The 19,218-nt window shown below is 35.6% G+C and overlaps 2 protein-coding genes across 2 annotated transcripts; one reads left to right on the forward strand and one right to left on the reverse strand.

Annotated features, from left to right (window-relative positions):
• The first annotated feature begins 1 nt into the window (after position 1).
• LOC145556824 (uncharacterized protein At2g39795, mitochondrial-like) lies at positions 2–3,665 on the forward strand. The gene is made up of 3 exons (XM_081618472.1): positions 2–318; positions 2,403–2,731; positions 3,302–3,665. The coding sequence occupies exons 1-3, from the start codon at positions 97–99 to the stop codon at positions 3,459–3,461; spliced, it is 711 nt and encodes a 236-aa protein (XP_081474598.1). The 5' UTR covers positions 2–96; the 3' UTR covers positions 3,462–3,665.
• Positions 3,666–6,546: 2,881 nt separating this feature from the next.
• On the reverse strand, positions 6,547–7,972 carry LOC145556825 (zinc finger protein 3-like). The gene has a single exon (XM_081618473.1). It carries the CDS (start codon positions 7,580–7,582, stop codon positions 6,728–6,730), a length of 855 nt encoding a protein of 284 aa, XP_081474599.1. The 5' UTR covers positions 7,583–7,972; the 3' UTR covers positions 6,547–6,727.
• Positions 7,973–19,218: the final 11,246 nt, after the last annotated feature.

Genomic DNA, 19,218 nt, shown 5'->3' on the forward strand with positions numbered 1-19,218 from the left:
TGAGTATGGACTCAACAATCCCAAAAATCACAGTAAAACCCAGAAATTCAAAAACCCTTCTTCAACCTCCCAATATTGCTACAGATTCCAATTTTCATGGCTTCTCTCTTCAGAATATCCCGAAAATGTCTTTCTTCTTCATCTCCCTTTTCCGGCAACCGACTTTGTTTACCTCTTCGACGCTTCCTCGATTCTCCGACACAAATTCAAACTTACTCTTCTGAAGCGGCAAAGCTCCGATCACCTTTCGATTCCAACATTATTCGAATTATTCGCACTGAGGTCGAATATCAGACTGAATATGCTCCCCCTCAAGAGGTATTATGCAAATATTTCAATTTTTTATTCTGCAATTGGTAAAACTTTGAAATGTTGATATTATTGGTTATTGAATAAGATTGCATTAGATGGTTTTATTTCAATTGGTATTGTTTTTGGAAATTTTACAGAATAAATGAATGATTTTGATGGTGTGACTTGTGAAAGAGTATATATCATAATTTCATGTGATTTAGGGGAGTAATAGAAAATGGGTTTATTACAAATGGATGATTCTGGAAATTTATTACAACACATCGTTATTTATTTTTTGTAAATATTTCATGTTTTATTGAAAATGTAGCTGTGAGAACTATGGAATGGGAGAAAGAAGTGACTTTCTAGACCTAAAATCGGTTCAAAGTCTACCAAGAGTGATAGAAGTAGAAGATAATGATACATAAGCAAAATCGAGTGCCCTTTACCTGAGACCTTATGGAGTAAGGTAGTGCTGCTTAGGTGAAGTACGGGTGATGTTACTGATTATAGTATCTTTTCTGTCAGACACGTTGATGGTATCTCCTTTAGTTTCCATGGAATTGGACATGTTAAATGTTGGTTGGATGGATCATAGGGCTTCTAGTAGTAATGCGCGGGGATGGAATGATGGGTGTGACTGTTAGTGTGAGACTGTGAGAGTTGGTTATATCAGCTCTTGGTTGCAATTAGAGCAGAATCGAGTCTAATTTTGAGGTCTGGTTACCGGAATTAGACTGCTCAAGTAGGATTGGTTTAGAGGCGGATGTAACTGTTGGCATGAGTTGTGGTTTTAAATGTGTGTTTTTTTTGCAACTAAAGCAGGATGCGATGCTAAATTGGAGTTTTACAGACAAGAGTTAAAATTTTGAGGTTTTATGATAAGGACTTATTACTAAGTGATTATGTAGTTGGAGTTAAGTTTAGTATCAAACTATCAACAAAGAAAAAGACCATAGTACAGCAAAGTTGGATTGGATAATTAACTCTATGTTAGTGTTTATAGACGTTCTAGTATCCAGGGTCTATTGTACAAATTACAAAAGCTTAGAGATGTTGATCAAACTGTCACTCATATGATTTGTGTCGGCTAAATATATAGAGAGGAGCAATGGGAGATTTTTTGGTGACTAATGTGTCTCTTAAAGTAAAGGAAATTCATATAGGACTGCTTAGGCCAGCCTATTTAAATTTTTTAACAATCAGAATATTGGGTGATCAGGATTGTTTAAATAAAGAGGGTGACTGGAGCTGCGTGAGGATGTGTGGTTACACAAGGAACATAGAGTCCACAATGCTGAAATTCACACTAAAAAAGAAATGAAAGTCGATTATGTTAGTCTGGCCATTGTTGAGGGGTGGATGCTTGGTATGGCTGTATGGGGATTAGAGACTTGGAATTTTGTTGACCTACAAAGAAACTGAGGGAAGCCAGAGATGACATGTGTTGAGGTATTAAAAAGGACAAAGGCTTTGGGTCTCGTAGAACACCTGATGGTTAGTGGAAAGGAATGAATGGATAGAATTTATGCATTTGACTACATTCATCTTCATGTAGCTGACCCCTTTTTGGTATTAAGACTATGTTTATCTCCTTCCCTTGTTTGTGTTAGAATTTTTAAGATGAAGGTGGATGATCTTGCTCCCTCGCTTGTATCAGATTTTTTGAAATGAAGATGGATGATCTTGTAATATGATAGCACTATGATCACCTATAGACCTTTAAGGTATGATTGTCACATGTTGCATGTTGTGGTTTTTTGTCATTGCCACATTTTGACCAAAGTATGAAATTGATCTGGCAACACATTGGGAAGGAAAATTTGACATGGGCAAAATAGGAGATTAATGTTGATGAATTTTTATCAGGTTACTTTCGACATTATTTGGGTTGAATGTGAAAAATGAATAATGAATCATGGGCCAGTGTATCTACTGGCATCCCATTCAGCCGTTAGAAACCTTGGGCAAAATTAGTTTTAAAAATATTCTAAAAACCTTTTCATTTTCCTAGGACAGCACAGCAGTACATTCACCTTCTTTCAATTGTTGCAGTTGTAAGAATGGCTGCTGTTATCTATCTAAACTTATTTTATCTGAATATGCAGCCTCCTGCAAGTTTCAATTTCTTCTCAATTGAAGACCGCCCAGGCGAGCAATTTGTTAGGCTACGACACAAATTCGGCGAAAAAGAAGATATCAAAATTGAGGCTACAATGTTCGATGGTTGTGTATCTGACCCAAAAACTGGGGATGATGCCGACGGCAAAGATACTCGTCTTCACATAAGCTTGCTGGTTGACATATATAAGGGAGAAGGATCTGATGGATTAGGATTTGTTTGCTCTGCATGGCCAGATGGCTTGGAGATCATGAAAGTCTACATGCTTCATGGGAACAAATTGTTGCCTAAAGCTCACATGGGTCCTAATATAAGGTACTGCTTCCTTTGCCGTAACAGCTTCATGTGCTTAGCATGATAGTGTTTGATTTTGTAATTATGATGGTTACAATGATCATGAGCATTTTCTTTGAGATTTTCCTGTTTTCATTATTTTTCAAAGTAGTGGAAATGTGGAATAGTAGTAGCTCCACCAAAGTTTGCCAAAGATTAATAATTTACATTATTGTATACCGAGCATCAGAGATAATAAATATATGTAATTAATCTATGTATTCAAGATTGGGGTGTGTTTTTTGAAATCTATTGCACATCTTGCTAATGATTAGTGCTTTTATCTTCTCAATATTCATTGCACTCTACTCCCTATTCCAGTTTGAGACTTTAAAAAATGTGGTTTTTCTTTTTTTTTTTTTTTTTTTTTTTGAGCTCTTGGTTGCACACAATTTTGGATTGTATAATAGGCTAGTATACATGTCCCCAGGAATCTTATTGCAATGTGACTTAAGATTTCTGCATTACCTAAAGGCCTGTGCTAGCCACTGTTTTAGCTTGGCTACAGCTCTTTTCTCTGTAATTGACATGATTATTGTTCTATTACTTCAGAAAACTGGACCCTAAACTCCGTAAGGCACTTCATCAATACTTGGAAGCAAGAGGAGTGGATGGTGAACTTTCTGTTTTCTTGCATCATTACATGGTCAACAAGGATAGAACCGAACTCCTGAGATGGTTAGAAACTGTCAAGTGTTTTGTCGAAATGTAGAGTGCCTTTCTGGCAGCCTTGGAAGATCAGATGTATGGTAATGGCATTGAATTTACTTAGATTTTAGGGGGTATAGAATGTTCCATTAACATAATAATTGTTCATAATATGCAATTTTGCTCTATTCTCTTTTTTGAATTGCTTGCTTGCTGAATGTTGACAAAATTGATATATTTTGAGATCAATTCATTATTGGTGTGATGACATGAGCAAGGGCAGTTATGCTAAATCTAAGTTAGATTCTAACTCCTCATCTTGACAAGCTGTTAGGAGATGGTTGTGTTAGGTAATGAATAATGATAGCTAACTTGAGACTTAATTAGGCTGCTTCCACATTGGTTTGGCTCATGACACCTTGGTGTGTGTCTCGGAATTGTACATGATGTTTAACACTGCCTTTTGGATCTTGACTATGAGTTTATTTCAAATACCAGTCTCTTCCTGCTGGCTAGATTTGCTATGTTAGCTTTCGTCAAATAAGAAATTTGGTGACAAAAGCATAGAACTAGAACTATTGGGATGCTAAGGTCAACAATTTTCTTCATTTGGCTGCATGTTAGTCGCATGATTGCATCATTTGCCTGATGCTGTACAGAAGCTTTACTAAACAGGTGAAGGTTTATTAGCATGTTAAACATAGCTTAAACCTATAACCAGATTTCGAATGGGTTAGTTGTTTTACTTTTTCTCTACCTGGGTTTAGTGGAAGTGGAATTCGTGGGCCTATTTTAGTGACTGAAGTTTGATGGTTTGATTGGGGAAATTCAATTGGTTTAAGGGATATAGTCCCAGATACGATCATGATCGCAATAATGTTTGCAAAAACCTTTTTTACGAGTAATGCAGTTAGCTTGCTACTTTGCAGCCTAAGATCACAGTTGCGGTTTGCTTAATAAAACCTTTACAATACAATAGAGACGTGAAGAAAGGTTGGCTTGTAATGGAAAATTATGATTGATTGGGCTGCATATTTATTACATCCATTGATTGGGCTTCATATTTATCACATCGAATTTTAAATCTTTGAATGTGCTACAGTTACAGATTTGCAGTCATTATATCATCTTTGGATCTGTAAAACCCTGTGTTACATTCTTCTGCTATTTCTTTTTTTTTTTTTTTTTTTCCAAAAAACAAAAAACTTCTGTTCTTTCATAATCTGCTTATTGTCCTTTATTTCTCTTTTTGTTCAATCACTTTCACTAATGAAGGGCTAGTCACATTTCAGTGTTTGTTTCTAGAGTTGATATTAGTATCCAGCCTCATTATTGTTGATGATCATTGTGTTGTTGATTTCAATTTAGTTGGATTAGCTGAAAGCTGAGAATATCTTTACAGCTTTAAGTTTGAAATCAACGAATTGGAAGGTATGTAGAATTGCAGACATCCCACTAGTTATGACATCGGAAGCTCTGTACCGTTTAATTGTTTTTGTCTATTCACGATACTAATTCCTATAAGAGCTTTGTTGTGGAAGCAAGGCAGCTTGAAAAGTTGTATACGGATTAATTGGATTTTTTTTATTGAAACTTAGATGTGGTCTGTGGTCCAGGTCGGACATTGCCCATTTGGATACCGGGCCTAGTGGACCAAATAAGCCCCACCCAGTTAGCCTCAGTTTATTATTATAAATGAATATAGTGTCGTGTAGCTCTATTACTTCGTTGGCCGGTCGCCAGCTCTGCTAGCCCAACCCGCTGCCCATCTCTATGTGAACTATTGATATTGTTGCTTATATTTGGTGATAGTACTAGTACAAATTTAAGGTCTGAAGACTGAAGTATTGCTTTGTGACTCTCTTAACTACTAACTGCATAATGTAGTAAACTAATAATTTATGGACTGTGTTCAAGACCTGTTAGACTCTGCTAACGTCTCCACTTGCAGAGTTGCAGTAGGGTGTATCTGGTAAGTTGCAGATAAGCGGTCTGCAAGTATATCAACTTGGCCCCTAAGATCTGTAAACCAATAATTAGCTGACAGTGGCACGAAAATAAATGAGGTTTGATCTCTGACATTTGTAGTCGTTGACGTTACTTATTACTTTGAAAACTAGCACCAATAGATTTGTTGCTGATTGGCTGCTGGAAAGTCTAAACTTCAATTCTTTATACAGCACTTCTAATAGTGTGTATGCATTTCTATTTATGTGATCACATATAAGGTTGCTCGAGTTTCTGTATCATCAGCACTGCTATGATGATTATATGAATCGATGGAATGAAGTAAGATACCTCTACATAGAGGTAGTAAGTAAGCCAGTCAGGGGAATTATGACCACGATATGAAGCAACTGTACACGCCGGGTTGAGAGGTGAGGCAGTCTCGGCAGGGTTCTTAATTGTCAATAGTTAGTTAGTTTGAACCAAGCCTGTGGTGGATAACCTGCTCCCAACCCACCTGCTGCTTTGCTTGGGGGTGGGGGTGGTTGCAGTTCGAGCTGGGGCTGGGCCAGGCCATGACTAGAGACAGGCTAACCCGGCCCACTGGCCTCCGCAGCCATCCCCTGTAGGGGAAATAGATTGATGGTTTATGGCATGATGCCAAGTATCCAGAAGGCTATATAACTCTATCAGATGCCTACCTCTAGACAGTAGACAGTAGACACTAGAAAAGTTGGTAGAAGATTTTTCACTAGATATCACTTGCAAAATGCCAAATGCATTTTATGTTGGGTTTGGTGTTTCTACTCTCTTGTCTTCTATTAATAATAGCATTATTAATTAAACATATAGAATTTGAATATATTGCTTCCTATGCCACTTTAAATGCTTTTTTCTTAGAGTTCTACAGTTGATTGGGACACTTTGCTCACAGTTCGTGGTACATTATCATCCTTGTATGTCAGTTATTGTCTTATAGTTTAAAGCAGGATGAATTAGATTGTTTATGAAATCTTAAGCTGAAACATTGAAGAATAGTTTTGCAGATTTTGGCTGTCTTTGGTTTACAAGATTATGAACATGAAGTTAACTCTAACTTTGTTATAAGCTGTTTATTCGGATGTCAACTAAATTAGTTGGTTAACATCATGGAGTTAAATTTTGTCTACAGAATTGCTTTTATGACCATTTCTACACCCAAATTAAGCTGAAAAACTTTCAAGAAAGAAAAATCATTTTTACCTTTTGTCATTAGAAAATTTACATGATATAATCCCAGGAAGTAAAGAGAATAATTAAGCTAATAATTTTCCAAGCATATTGTAGCAAACCCCCTAATTCTAGATAAGAAAAGAAAAATATTCCTGTAAGAAAAAAAAGTTCTCAAAGCTTGAGGGATAGATCAAGCTTTGTAGATTCTTCTGAATTACTTTTAATCTGAGTATCTCCAGTCCACCAGCCGCCACTGGTGACACCCTCATCCACTATATTGAACCTACCAGGTCCACCTCTGGACGACGGTCCTGCGGTGACGCTACCGTGGTAGGTCTCTGACACTAGCTTCCCTACGGCGGGTTGCTGTTCGATAGGTAACCTTAACCACCCATGATGTCCGTACACATTTCCAGAAGAAGACATTGTCATATTATTATTAGGAGTTTTATGGATCATTGAGTGTACCTGAATTCCAAGAGATCTATTGGGAGAACCATGTAATGGTAATGAAGCAATGTTTGAGTAATTGTGGTGCTGGTGCAAGTAAGGATGCCCAAACGCTGCTGCAGTCGCAGCGATTGTTGCTCCTATTCTCTGGTTTCTTTTTGCAATTGTACGCTCTCGTTTATGAGCATTTTGGTGTCCACCTAACGCCTGCGAGCTGTAGAATTTTCTCTGACAGTAGTTGCACGAGAATACTCTAGGCTCGCAGTTTTCTGATCCTTGGGGAGGAGATTCTGACGAACTCTGAGATGATCCTACGTTTATGCAGTCGATCAGATTGAGTTCCGCGTTGAATTCATTACATGAATCTTCATTAGAAAGCATTAAATCTAATGGTATTTGTGTCTGAGATACTGTTTCTTGCTCTGCATCCTGATCTTCTAGTTGTTGTGCTCCTTTGCTTGCTTTATGTTGCTGATGCAGTGACCTGTACAGGCGTTCTTGTGGCAGAGCTTCTTGCGATGCTGAGATCGTGCTCGATGTGCCCGAAAGGCATGGCTCTAGCTCTGCTTGTTCCATCAGGTAAATGAATTTTCTGCACTCACTGCTGCTATTTTATATGAAGAATTGAATGAACACAAGAAATTCACTTTTTTTTTTTTTTTTTGTTTGAAGTTGTTTCTTACTAGGTAGTGTATTGGGTTTGAGTGTCTCTTATGTTGATCTAAGAGCAGGAGACTTATTTATTCACCCCACAAACTTTTTTTTAATTTGACACTGCACGTTATGCCTATATCTAATCTAAAGGGGCCTATGGCTAGTCTATTCATCTTATTTATATATTATTCTCATGGAATATGAATGTGCGCCATTTACTATGCTTGAAACCAATTAAATAAATGAGGGGAGAAGGGATGACAAACTCAACTCCGAACGGGTAAAAAAATAATTTAATTTTAGGGGCATTTGTGGATTTTCCTGATCAAATATGGAGATATATTTGGAAGAAAGGACTTTAAATATTGGATGTTTTTGTGCGTCTTTGAATTAGGACTATGATGACAGCGACAAGGAAATTGTGTACATAATCGCTTATAGGGTCTCTTGATTATTCCCTTTCTCATTGGTTAAGTGGACCCCATATAAGTTGTAAAGATGCATATTTGGCGTAGAACTGGGGGCATATGATAAGAGTTTTGGTTAGAGGTGATAAGTTTTGATATACAGTACACATAAAATTTGTCAGTAGGCAAAGTGCCTAAAGAGTGAAATTTATGTGGGCTTATACCTGTTGGAGGTTAAGGAGTGCTCTAGTAATGGGGGGACAAAGGTAACCTTGTACTGCAGATTAGACTATCAGTTAGAGGCAGCTTGTCCCATGTCACTTGGGGTTTGTTCCTTTTGTGAATTTTTATGAGGTGCCGCTTTTTTTGGACTTGGGGTGTTCCCTACATTAATTATTTTGCCACTAACTTAATTTACTGCTTAATATTCATTAGCCTCCTTGTGCACTTTGAACTAAATTAGTTGTTTACCTCAATCTAAATTATTGCTAGGGTGGTACCCAATTGGATACTTATCATGACTTCTTAATTCCCACCAAATGAAATCATAGAGAAGTGATAGAAAGCCCAAATTTCTCATTGTTCATGTTTTTTTTTTTTTTTTTTTAATCTTATTACATGTTTAGCTTTAAACAATGTCTACATATTAAAGTGATGTGACAAAAGTAAAATAGTTGGAACACATAAAGTATATAGATACAAACTGAGAACGAGGATATGTGTTGCGATGTGCCTTGCATCTAGAGATTGAAGTGATTTCAGTAACAATTCAGGGTGGTTGATCATTGTTACTCAAGTTAATGTGACAAAACTAAAATTGTCAAATTAGTATACCAGTGAGATTGTGATTTCACAATAAGATAACTCTTAGAGCCCCACAGCTAGAGATTGGAGTGATTTCATCAACTAGTAGTTAAGGGTGGTTGATCACTCTGTGCTACTCAAGTTCAAGTGTTTAGGATTTACTAAAAAAAAAGGTCAAGTGTTTAGGAGTTGATGTTTAATGTTTAGTACTTGATGATGGAGGTCCCACAAAAAAAAGGTCTATAGTTTACTATTAAACCATATATATAGCAGAATGTTGCATATGGTAGAAGGTCAACTATCATTAACTAGTTTGGTCTAAACTGTAATGATTGTCGGAGCACATCTTGTTAGAGACTCAAGAGATTGGGTTAATTTGGTGGACAAAATATTAGGAACTAATCGCTTTCTCTTAAGGTCTTTGTCCAGGAAATTTCATTGTTTCAGTTTTGTCTCCCCACTTCTTTTGTTGCCTTGAAATTTTTCAAATTTATTTCTTGCACATATGGAGTATTAGAATAAATCACCATGTGTTTCATCAAGAGTCAAAATTATGTGCTATGTGTCTATGCTTAATCTTAGATAACCAATCATTAAATCATTACTATTACCATTTTATTTACTTCATCATTAATATTAAGATTTGCAATGTTCACTTGTATTACATAAAACTTTTTTGTAAAGGAACTCCTAGCTGATTTCCAAAAAAATAACAATAAAAAGTCAAATAATATGTTTTCATTCCAAAATCACCCTTCTATCTAGCTCGAAAGATCTGAAAAAGCACCATCATGTACACCATTAAACTACTAGAAAAACATACTTGTATCTAAGAGTGTATATATTATCATTTGCTTGTATTGCATCATTTCCAATTTCCATGCATATAAAAAATAACAAGTGAAAATGTGGCCGAATCGGGCAAAGCCATGTGTCAAATAATGCATCTGACATATAGTACTGCAATAGGGCAGTGCATGCTGATGGGTTTGTTTATCTTCTGATTCCTCGTTCATTGTCAGAAGATGTATAACTAATTAGTATAATCAAAGATAGTACAATTTTGCTAATTATATTCCTAGAGGGAAGCATACTTGTGTCCTAACTTATTAAGCCTCTGACTAATTACAGATTAATGTAATGTATTAATTTGTTTGTTTATAATTTGTGTTATCTTCTCATAGATTGCCAGTTGCCAAATATTCTAATGGTAGTGGTTGTACTTACAACATGCATCTTCTTTAGTCCTAATCTTATTTACTTAAATATAGCTATTATTTGGTGGGATACTCATCAGTGTGCACTCAAACTTTAAGGTTTTTTTTTTTTTTTTTTTTTTTTTTTTTTTTTTTTTTTTTTTTTTTAATATTCATCATCAAAAGTATGTATGTGCATGTCAGAGTATTCTCTCTTTACCACAAATCAATTATTTAGATGAGATTTGTGGTATATTTTCTTCAGATTTGATGAGAATTTACCTATTTGAAGTGTCTCACTTAACTTGGTTCATGTTGCTCTTTTGCATTTTAATATTATTTTGGCAGCTCAGACTTTTCTTTGTTTCCTTCTTATATTACTACCTCCGTTACATAAACGATTTGACATAAAGTAGAGAGGAGAAATGTCTAATCGTTGCAAATAATATGTAACGGAGGTAGTATATGTTTTGACACCAGTATATTTACTGGTGTGATTACTTGAGTAAAATATTTTTTAGACTCAGGTATCCATGTCCGACATAACATGTTAAAGTGTCTAACCTCGAACTGTCTATTTTTATCAAACTTTCATGCATGATTTTGGTTAATATTATAGGGTTGAAGTGTCCTATCTATATATTTGGGTACCAAATATTTAATATGTGTACTTGAGGTAAAATAAAGAGCGTGTCATATAAGGTCTAATGGATTGAAATAACTTTTATCTTTACTATGAAACCGTTTAACCTATTACTTGCTTTTAATTATTAGAGCCTAGTTGACACTAACTTCCAACTCGAGTAAGCTAGACATCAATTGTAGGGAAGGCATTTCTCAAACAAACTACAATGATCTCGTACTAGTTAATCTTAGCACTTGTTAGTTAGAAACTTAGAATCGGACGTTGAGGTGGGTTGGGTTGGGTTGGGTTGAATGAATTTGTATGACTTTAGTCAGAGGTTGGAACTAAAAACGCGGCCCAATGAGACGCTCCCACGTGTCGAAAGGAGATGTGAGGAGGTGTTTGTCGTATATCTGGAACACAGTGGCGATGATGACAAGTGGCCGACAAGTTAACGGGGAAGGTGAGGTGGAGTACTAGTCTTCTTGTAAATACAAGCCTAAGTCTCTCTAAGCTACTTCAATATTGTGGTATTCTTAGTGGTGGGCATGGGCCGTGCCGGGCCTGCCGTGGGCCGTGCCTAGGCGGGCCATGAACAGTGTCGTGCCGGGCCGTGCCGGCCCACGGTGGAGGCGGGCCGTGCCGTGCCGTGCCGGCCTTCAAGGTTTCCCTGTCCACGGCACGGCACGGCCCACCGTGCCGGTCGTGCCGTGCCGGGCCGCCCGTCGTGCCGGCCACCGTGCCGGCCCACGGTGGAGGCGGGCCGTGCCGGCCCACGGCTTACCCTTTTTTCTTTTTTTTTTTAAAAAAAAAAATTAAAAAAAACTTTAAAAAAACTTGAATTTTTTTTATGAAAGAAAAAATTGAATTGAATAATTATACAATTTAATATTTGAATTTAATAATTATTAAATTTTTTATGGAGTTAAGTTATATTAAATATTGTTTAAATTATATTAATATTTATTGTTCATTCATAATTTACTATATATCATATTATTCATATAACTATATAAGTATTAGACAAAAATTAAATAACAATATAACATATTCCATAAAATTAAAAGTTGAAAAAATTCATTCATAAAAATTTATTAAGTAAAAGATAATATGAAGTACAAGTGTACAACTAACAATAATTGATGAATAACTTATTTTGTTATTTTATTATACGGCTAATGTTAATAGAGTACATAGCCAACATAGGAAATACTAACATTTTCACTAATTAATAGAGTACATAGGAAATACTAGAATTTTCGCTAATTAATATTAATTCTCGAGTTGTTGGTAATCTTCAATCAAGGTCTTCATTATCTTCTTCGTCTTCATTTTCGGCTTCATGTTCACTAGCTAATGCGGAGGAGCTAGTTGAACCAGAACGATCGGAACCATCGATGTTGTCGTTGGCCGTAAAAGTACGATCTTGGATGCGTTCTTGGGCATCCATCCAATCCTTCAAGCAAACACACATTTCTAGTGTTTCGGGCTTCAAACTTGTTCTTCTATCGTCTAGAACCCTTCCCGAAGCACTAAAAGCTCGTTCCGAGGCAACGGAGGAGGCTTGGATGCTGAAAATATCACGTGCCATTGCCGCCAAAATTGGATGCTTTGTGCTTTGGGATTTCCACCAATCTAGGATGTCCATCCCCAACCTCGAATCTTCGTCCAAGTCTTTCATGAAGTCGTAGTTTAAGTACATTTGCAACTCCGAAACATCGCTTTGTGTTCGCCTTGATGATGATCCACTACCTGAAAACTTAGATAACATGTTAGCAGCTTGGGCCGCCAAACTTTTGCCCGTTTTACTTACGCTTTTGGATGTTTGAGAAGGGGCAAAATGAGTGACGGTTCCATATTTAGATTCATAAACTCTATATAACTCAAAAAATTTATCTTTCACATGATTTTTATATTGTTCGACACCATCACCGAGTTGCATGCATTCATAGTAAATATTGGAGGGAAAAAACAAGAGCAGCGCCAGTTTATAGCCGTTAGCCCGCGGGCCGTGCCTGCGGGCCGTGCCTGCGGGCCGTGCCTACGGGCCGTGCCTACGGGCCGTGCCTGCGGGCCGTGCCTGCGGGCCGTGCCTGCGGGCCGTGCCTGCGGGCCGTGCCACGGGCTATTGGCCGGGCTCGTGCCGTGCCGGGCCACTTTTGGATTTTTTTTCACCGCAGCCCGCACGAGGCACGAGGGGCGTGCCATCGTGCCGGGCCGGGCCTGCCGTCGGGCCGGGCCGTGCCGGGCCATCCTCGTGCCGTGCCCGGGCCGCCCGCGTGCTGACCCGGCCCATGCCCAGCTCTAGGTATTCTATGCTGTATTATTATTAGTTTAGCATCATCAAATCCTTAAAGTAAACTCTTTAAGATAAGTATAATCTTAGCTTTTGTTTTTATTATGATTGAAAACCAAACTCATGTGACTTTTGCCTAATAAATACCCCACGTAAAAAAGGCCCTTTGAAAAGAAAGAACCAAGTAAGTGCAGTTTGGCATTTTTTTTGTTGCTAATTACTCTCCTTTTCTAATTATTAAACAATTTCCCTTTAAAATGATTCCATGTTGCACATCTTTGTCTAATCAAATTTTACCAAATCTCTTTATAAGATCTTTGTCTGTCTAAATAAAGCTTTGGTTGACACCTGAAAGAGGGGAAAGTTAAGGAAATAAATTGGACTACCCCTTAAAATAAAAACTTTGATTTTTGATTATTATGTTTAAACTAATGGATAAAGTAGACTTCTTTCATACACCATCTGTTCGCTATTATCGCAACGTCGGGTATGTACAATCTCTATTCTCTAAGAAGATAATATAGACTTGACTAGGAAATTATGTGATAATGAGAAAGAAAGAATCATACACCAAAAAAAAAAAAAATCTGTATTTTGTATACTTCTAATAAAGAATACGTTGCGATTAAAAGGAGTTGAAGAAGGGCTTTGTTTGTATTAATTAAGGATTATGTTTAGGTGTGAACAATCTACGTATGTTACTTAAGCTGCGCTCCTTGAGCACCTAACCCCACTTATCACTAGTCTTATTCTTCTTCTGACTTCTCTTTTAGGCCATTTTCAAACTAGTTAGAGGTAGTTGAGAGTTGAGATAGACTAGGATTGGTTAATATTATGATTATTTAAGAGGAGATATTTCGTGCCACTTTATTTTAAAGGGGAAATTTCATATTATTATTAGGATTTAAAGGAATTCTAGTTGAGATCCTCCATTTTGTTAATTTAGTGTTTTACTTTGTATCACGAAACCTCTTCTCCATTTGACAGACAGATTAACGTTTCAAAAGTAAATAAGTTGGCGGTTTTCAGTTGATTGATTATATGTGGATAAATTAAAGGATAATAGAGAATAAATAATCTCTAATAGAGGATCAGAACTATTCTGATGATTGGCAGTGACATTGGAGTTTGGAATAATTTGGATGATAGGTTGTTAATGAAAATTGTATGAGATTGATAGATGTTATCGACTATAACACGAGAAGAATGATAAAGCGAGTATGTAGTAATGTAGTATGTACCCCCTTTTACTTGAAAAATGTACCTTAGACTTTAGAGGGATGGAATTGAAAGTGAAGTATATATGAAGTTTTCTTCATACTAGCAGATGCAGCTGTCTTCGTTCTGCCGCGTTACACTGCAATTTGACCCTCTTGAATCTTCATCTTTCAAGTAGTATGAATTTAGTAATAATAATAAATCAACTTTTTTGAGATTCGTCACTTTAGCTCCACTAAATTTTCATGGATGTGTACTGTAAATCTGTAATACTGTAATATATTATGTTGATGAGGTTGGTTTTATTATAAATTTTGCTACTTTTGTATGATTGATTGCTTTAAAATTCAAAGCAATTGTGCTATTGGTTGATCCAACACACAGCCACCTTGCTTTCTGTTGTTTTGATAATATGGATTAGCTTACACATCTTTAATGTCATTTCTTTAATCCTGTCTACTTTAATGGTGTCTTCTTTACTGTTTTCCTTTCTTTTCTTGTCCTTTTTTTTTTTTTTATTTTTTATTCCTTCCTCAATCCTTGATTGATTTTTCTACTTATGTTTGTCCAACACCTGTTATTTTTATTGTTCCATATGTTGTTATGCCAGTAGTGCGTATGAACCTCTCTAGGCTCCCTTTGTTTTGAATTGCACGGTTCGTTCTATAGAATCAAGTGCTATATATAATATTGTTTATTGAGAAAGAGAAATAAAAAGAATAATATGGGGAAATTGATATAAATGTATTGATTAAGCTATAAAAATTAGAGGACGTACGATTTCATCAAGATACTCTTTAGTTTTTGTTAGGAATGATAGTTTTTTGTAGGCCCCAACCCAAGTTTCTTCTCCAATAGTGTCATGGGAGGAATAGGAAACCCTACCTTAGAATTTGGAATGAAATATCAGTCCAAAAGCTAGAAATTAGGTTTAAGGTCACCAAAAAAAATATTATAATGTTAGTTCCCCATGATGTGTTCTATGAACAACTTGGTTTTCGACCCTTTTTTTTTTTAATTTCTTTTTGGCAAAGGTAGGTCAGCATCGAACTAATTGTTAGTTTACATATTTGAATTCTTTATACCACCAAAAGCATCTTTGTTGAACACTTAGCTAATATTTACTATGTAACCATTTTTATTTGTTTTTAAAAAATGACGGAGTTGAATAATTTAATACGGATTACTTATATTTAATTCTTGTATAGTTGTATTTTAATTAGCGCAACTTAGTTTAGTAAACCTGACTTATTTGTAGGACATGCAACCTTGGATCCATGCAATTGTCTTGTCCCAAAAAACACATCACGCTATTTGAATTGACAAAATTTGAACTCGTTTGATCAAATTAGCAAATGTCCCAAAATCAACTACTGCCGATGGTCAGTTTACATACCCCCAAACCCTCAACATGCAACATGGTTCTTTGGATCTCAATCATCTAAATTAAAATGAAAATTAATATTAAATTAAAAAAAAGATAGAGTATTATTTATTAGTGACTTAAATTATATATTTATAAGCTTTCATAATTCATACTACTTTTTTCGCTCTCTTTTAATTGCAACTTTAAATGATTGTCAATGCAAAAATTATACCATTTATATATTTAACAGTTTAATTATAATTTAATACGAAGTATATGAAACTATGTATGAAATATATGAAGAAGTACTACATAAGCATCTGCCTCCAACTTTTATTTTATTTATTTATAATCTGATGTTCAAAGTGTCCTTTTAGTTTGAAGTCAAGTACATAGAGCAATAAGTGGGTGGCAATTGGTCCCATATTCATTGCTGGAGAGCAAACAAAACAACCTTTATTATTAGTGATCCTTAGCCTTAAAAATGAATGAATTGCCATCACATCCTTTAGCTCATCTCTCTTAGCTTTTTTGTTATGTCCATGAAAGGGAAATATGAGACCTTAGCTTGGATTCTTTCTTTGGTTAAGATTTTAGATTTTTTTTTTTTGAGAAAAAGTTGCATGCTACTTTTATTAGAGGTCATTTACACTTGCCTTTTGTGCTTCTCTTTAAAGCATGTTGTTTCTTACCAATAATGTTGTATACAAACAGGCTATATTCAATATTCGTGTCCACGTAAAATGTACTAAGTACAAGTTACTTTTGGTGATAATATTGTGTAGGAGTCAAGTGTGCACAACATTACATGATTTTTTTTTTTTTTTAATAAAAAGTGAAATCGACTCGAACGGTATTCTTAGTTGCATCTATCTATGATCTATCACCTCTATCTGAAAGATGATTGACAATAACTATATAAACATGCATATCCAAGTAGTGAAATACTCCATAATAATGTTGTGATGATGAAATAAAGTTACAAATGGAAGTGGACTGACTTTAGGTGTAGAGCACAGAAGTAGGAGTTTGAAGAAGGAATGTGTAAGAAAGAATGAATGAAGGACCACTGCACAGAGTTCCAATGAATGAGCAACTATCCCAAAAGTGAAGGGAGTTGAAGATCCTATTTTATCAATCAGAGTTTATGCCCCTTCAACTTAAGATAAGGTTATACTTTCTTTCTATCCAAAAAGCTTACAATAAAAACATATAAAGTTGCCGTTGCCAACAAAGTTAAAGAGCATCATATATTATAAATTTAATCTACAAGCTAAGGCGTGTCATTCATCAAATCATAAAAAAGTAGTACATTGCGGTTTTATATAATCATTTTCTGAGACAATTTTAAATATATTTGGTGGGTGCTCGGATCTTCTCAACCATCAGTATTGGAATTGGATTTTTATCAGTTCAATTATTATGACTAAGGTGCATTTTTAAGGTAACATGTACAATATATTTACGTCTTTATATCATAATGCATTTAACACTTTTTTTCATGGTCAAAGTTTCCAAAAATAACTGAATTTTCGAATAATATTGTAATGTATAAAAATCATGAAATGTAATTTTCAATGTGAAGTTTTACACTTTAATTTCTAAAATATCATAACTAAATACATACCTTAAAAATTGTTCAAATCTCCAATTGTCATAGCTATTATGAAACTCGGGAAGTAAAAAGATAGGATTTTTTGTGAAAAACTACCTTTAAAATTTCAGATTTTGCGAAAAACTACCCTAAAAACAAAATGTTGTAATTAACTACCTTATAAAATATAAAACTTTGTAATTGACTACCTTCTACCGGAATGACACATTTGACTTTTATTTCCCGATGTTGACCATGTCACGTGAGGGTCACGTGACCCTTTAATAACTTAATTCCCCTCTTTTTCCCAAATTTTCCCGCTTTACACCAATTCAGCCCATATAATTATCAAAGGGGTTGCAAATAAACAATATAAAATATGAATAATCATATTGTTAAGGAAAAGAGTTGGTATAAAGCGGGAAAATTTGGGAGAAAAGGGGGGAATTAAGTCATTAAAGGGTCATGTGACCCTCACATGACATGGTCAACACCGTAAAATAAAAAACAAATGTGTTATTCCAGTGGGAGGTAGTCAATTACAACATTTTATACTTAAGGTAGTTAATTACAACATTTTGTTTTTAGGGTAGTTTCTCGCAAAATTCAAAGTTTAAAAGGTAGTTTTTCACAAAATATCCAAAAAGATGTCATGACTTTTTTTTTTAATATATATATATATATATATATATATATATATATATATATATAAATCGAATAAAGATTGATATTATAAAGACAATAACCCTAAATTATTACGTTTCCACATTAAAGTGAAATAGAGTACTTAATTTTTTTCTTTCATTTAATGCCTATTGGTGTTCCAAAAGTTCCCTTTCGAAGTCCTGGAGAGGAAGATGCAGCTTGGGTTGACGTATAGTGCGGCTTGTCAGATATCTTGGGTCATATGGTATTTCCCCGTTCTCTCTCTCGATTGAGATATCCTCCCTTTCACCCAAGAAAGATTGATTGAATCATCCAAAATTTGGAGCGTGAAATGGAATTAGATCTATTTTTAGTTTTCGGAGGATTCAAATTAATATTATCAATTAATAAAATTTATGGTTGGCTCGAGTGGACCAAAAAAATCAAGTATCCAGGCTCCGTTTATAAAAACCCAATCCCAATTGGAAATATATTGAAGATTACTGCTATAGAGTTTATTTACTTTAACTCTTAATCGTTTCAATTTGAAATTGAAACTCGAAAAAGAGTGATCTCAAGCAATCAAATAAAGTAATGATTGAATATTGAAATTGATGCAAGAAAAGATATGAAATAAAAAAAACAAACAAGTGGTATTGGAAAGATTTGCCCTATATGTGCAAATCAAAATCGGACAGATCTTTACCCGGAGTAGAGCATAAACCTAAAAAAATGAAAGAGACCCATTCAAGAACAAGAAAATGACATCGTGGTTTGAATTGGATATATATATATATATATATATATATATATATATATATATATATATATTGATGTAAATAAAATAAGAGCCAAAGTTGTATCATATAATTCTAGCAACATTTCCTCCCAAATCATCAGAACCATTCCCACTTCTTTCAAGAATGGTTCACACATTTGGCAAGCCTTAGGTAAAGGGTGGGATGTTTATGCTCACTTTACTTAGTGGCCGGTGGGAAATGGGAACTCCTGCATCCTTTGGCATGACAACTTGAGTGGTTGTGGTCCCTTGAGGAGTGGTTGTGGTCCCTTGAGGGACGTAATTGCTGGTCCCATTGCATTCCCGAGCATGAACTGAACCTAAAACTGAATGCCATCATTTCTGATCAAGGCTGGAACTTGCGGAACCTTTCCTTCTCCCTTCCTCCAAATATCATCTCCAAAATCAAATCAATCCCCATCTTCCCCAACAAGGATGACATTCCCTTCTGCCAGCTTGGAAAAGGATCATTCTTTGACTGTAAGCTAGCCTACAACCACCTCTGGTTGAACATCCACTCTCACCAGCCTCTTGATGACATTTGAAGCCAAATTTGGGGCCTGGATTGCTCTCCTGCCAATATCTTTCTATGATTGGCAGGTGGCTTG

Source organism: Chenopodium album, chromosome 8, assembly GCF_948465745.1.
Source record: "Chenopodium album chromosome 8, dcCheAlbu1.1, whole genome shotgun sequence".
Taxonomy (NCBI): Eukaryota; Viridiplantae; Streptophyta; class Magnoliopsida; order Caryophyllales; family Amaranthaceae; genus Chenopodium; species Chenopodium album.

Coding starts and splice junctions, on each gene's coding strand:
- LOC145556825 (XM_081618473.1), bottom strand. CDS start 7,582: ATGGAACAAGCAGAGCTAGAGCCATGCCTTTCGGGCACATCGAGCACG.
- LOC145556824 (XM_081618472.1), top strand. CDS start 97: ATGGCTTCTCTCTTCAGAATATCCCGAAAATGTCTTTCTTCTTCATCT. Junction 319..2,402: donor AATATGCTCCCCCTCAAGAG/GTATTATGCAAA, acceptor CTGAATATGCAG/CCTCCTGCAAGTTTCAATTT. Junction 2,732..3,301: donor CACATGGGTCCTAATATAAG/GTACTGCTTCCT, acceptor CTATTACTTCAG/AAAACTGGACCCTAAACTCC.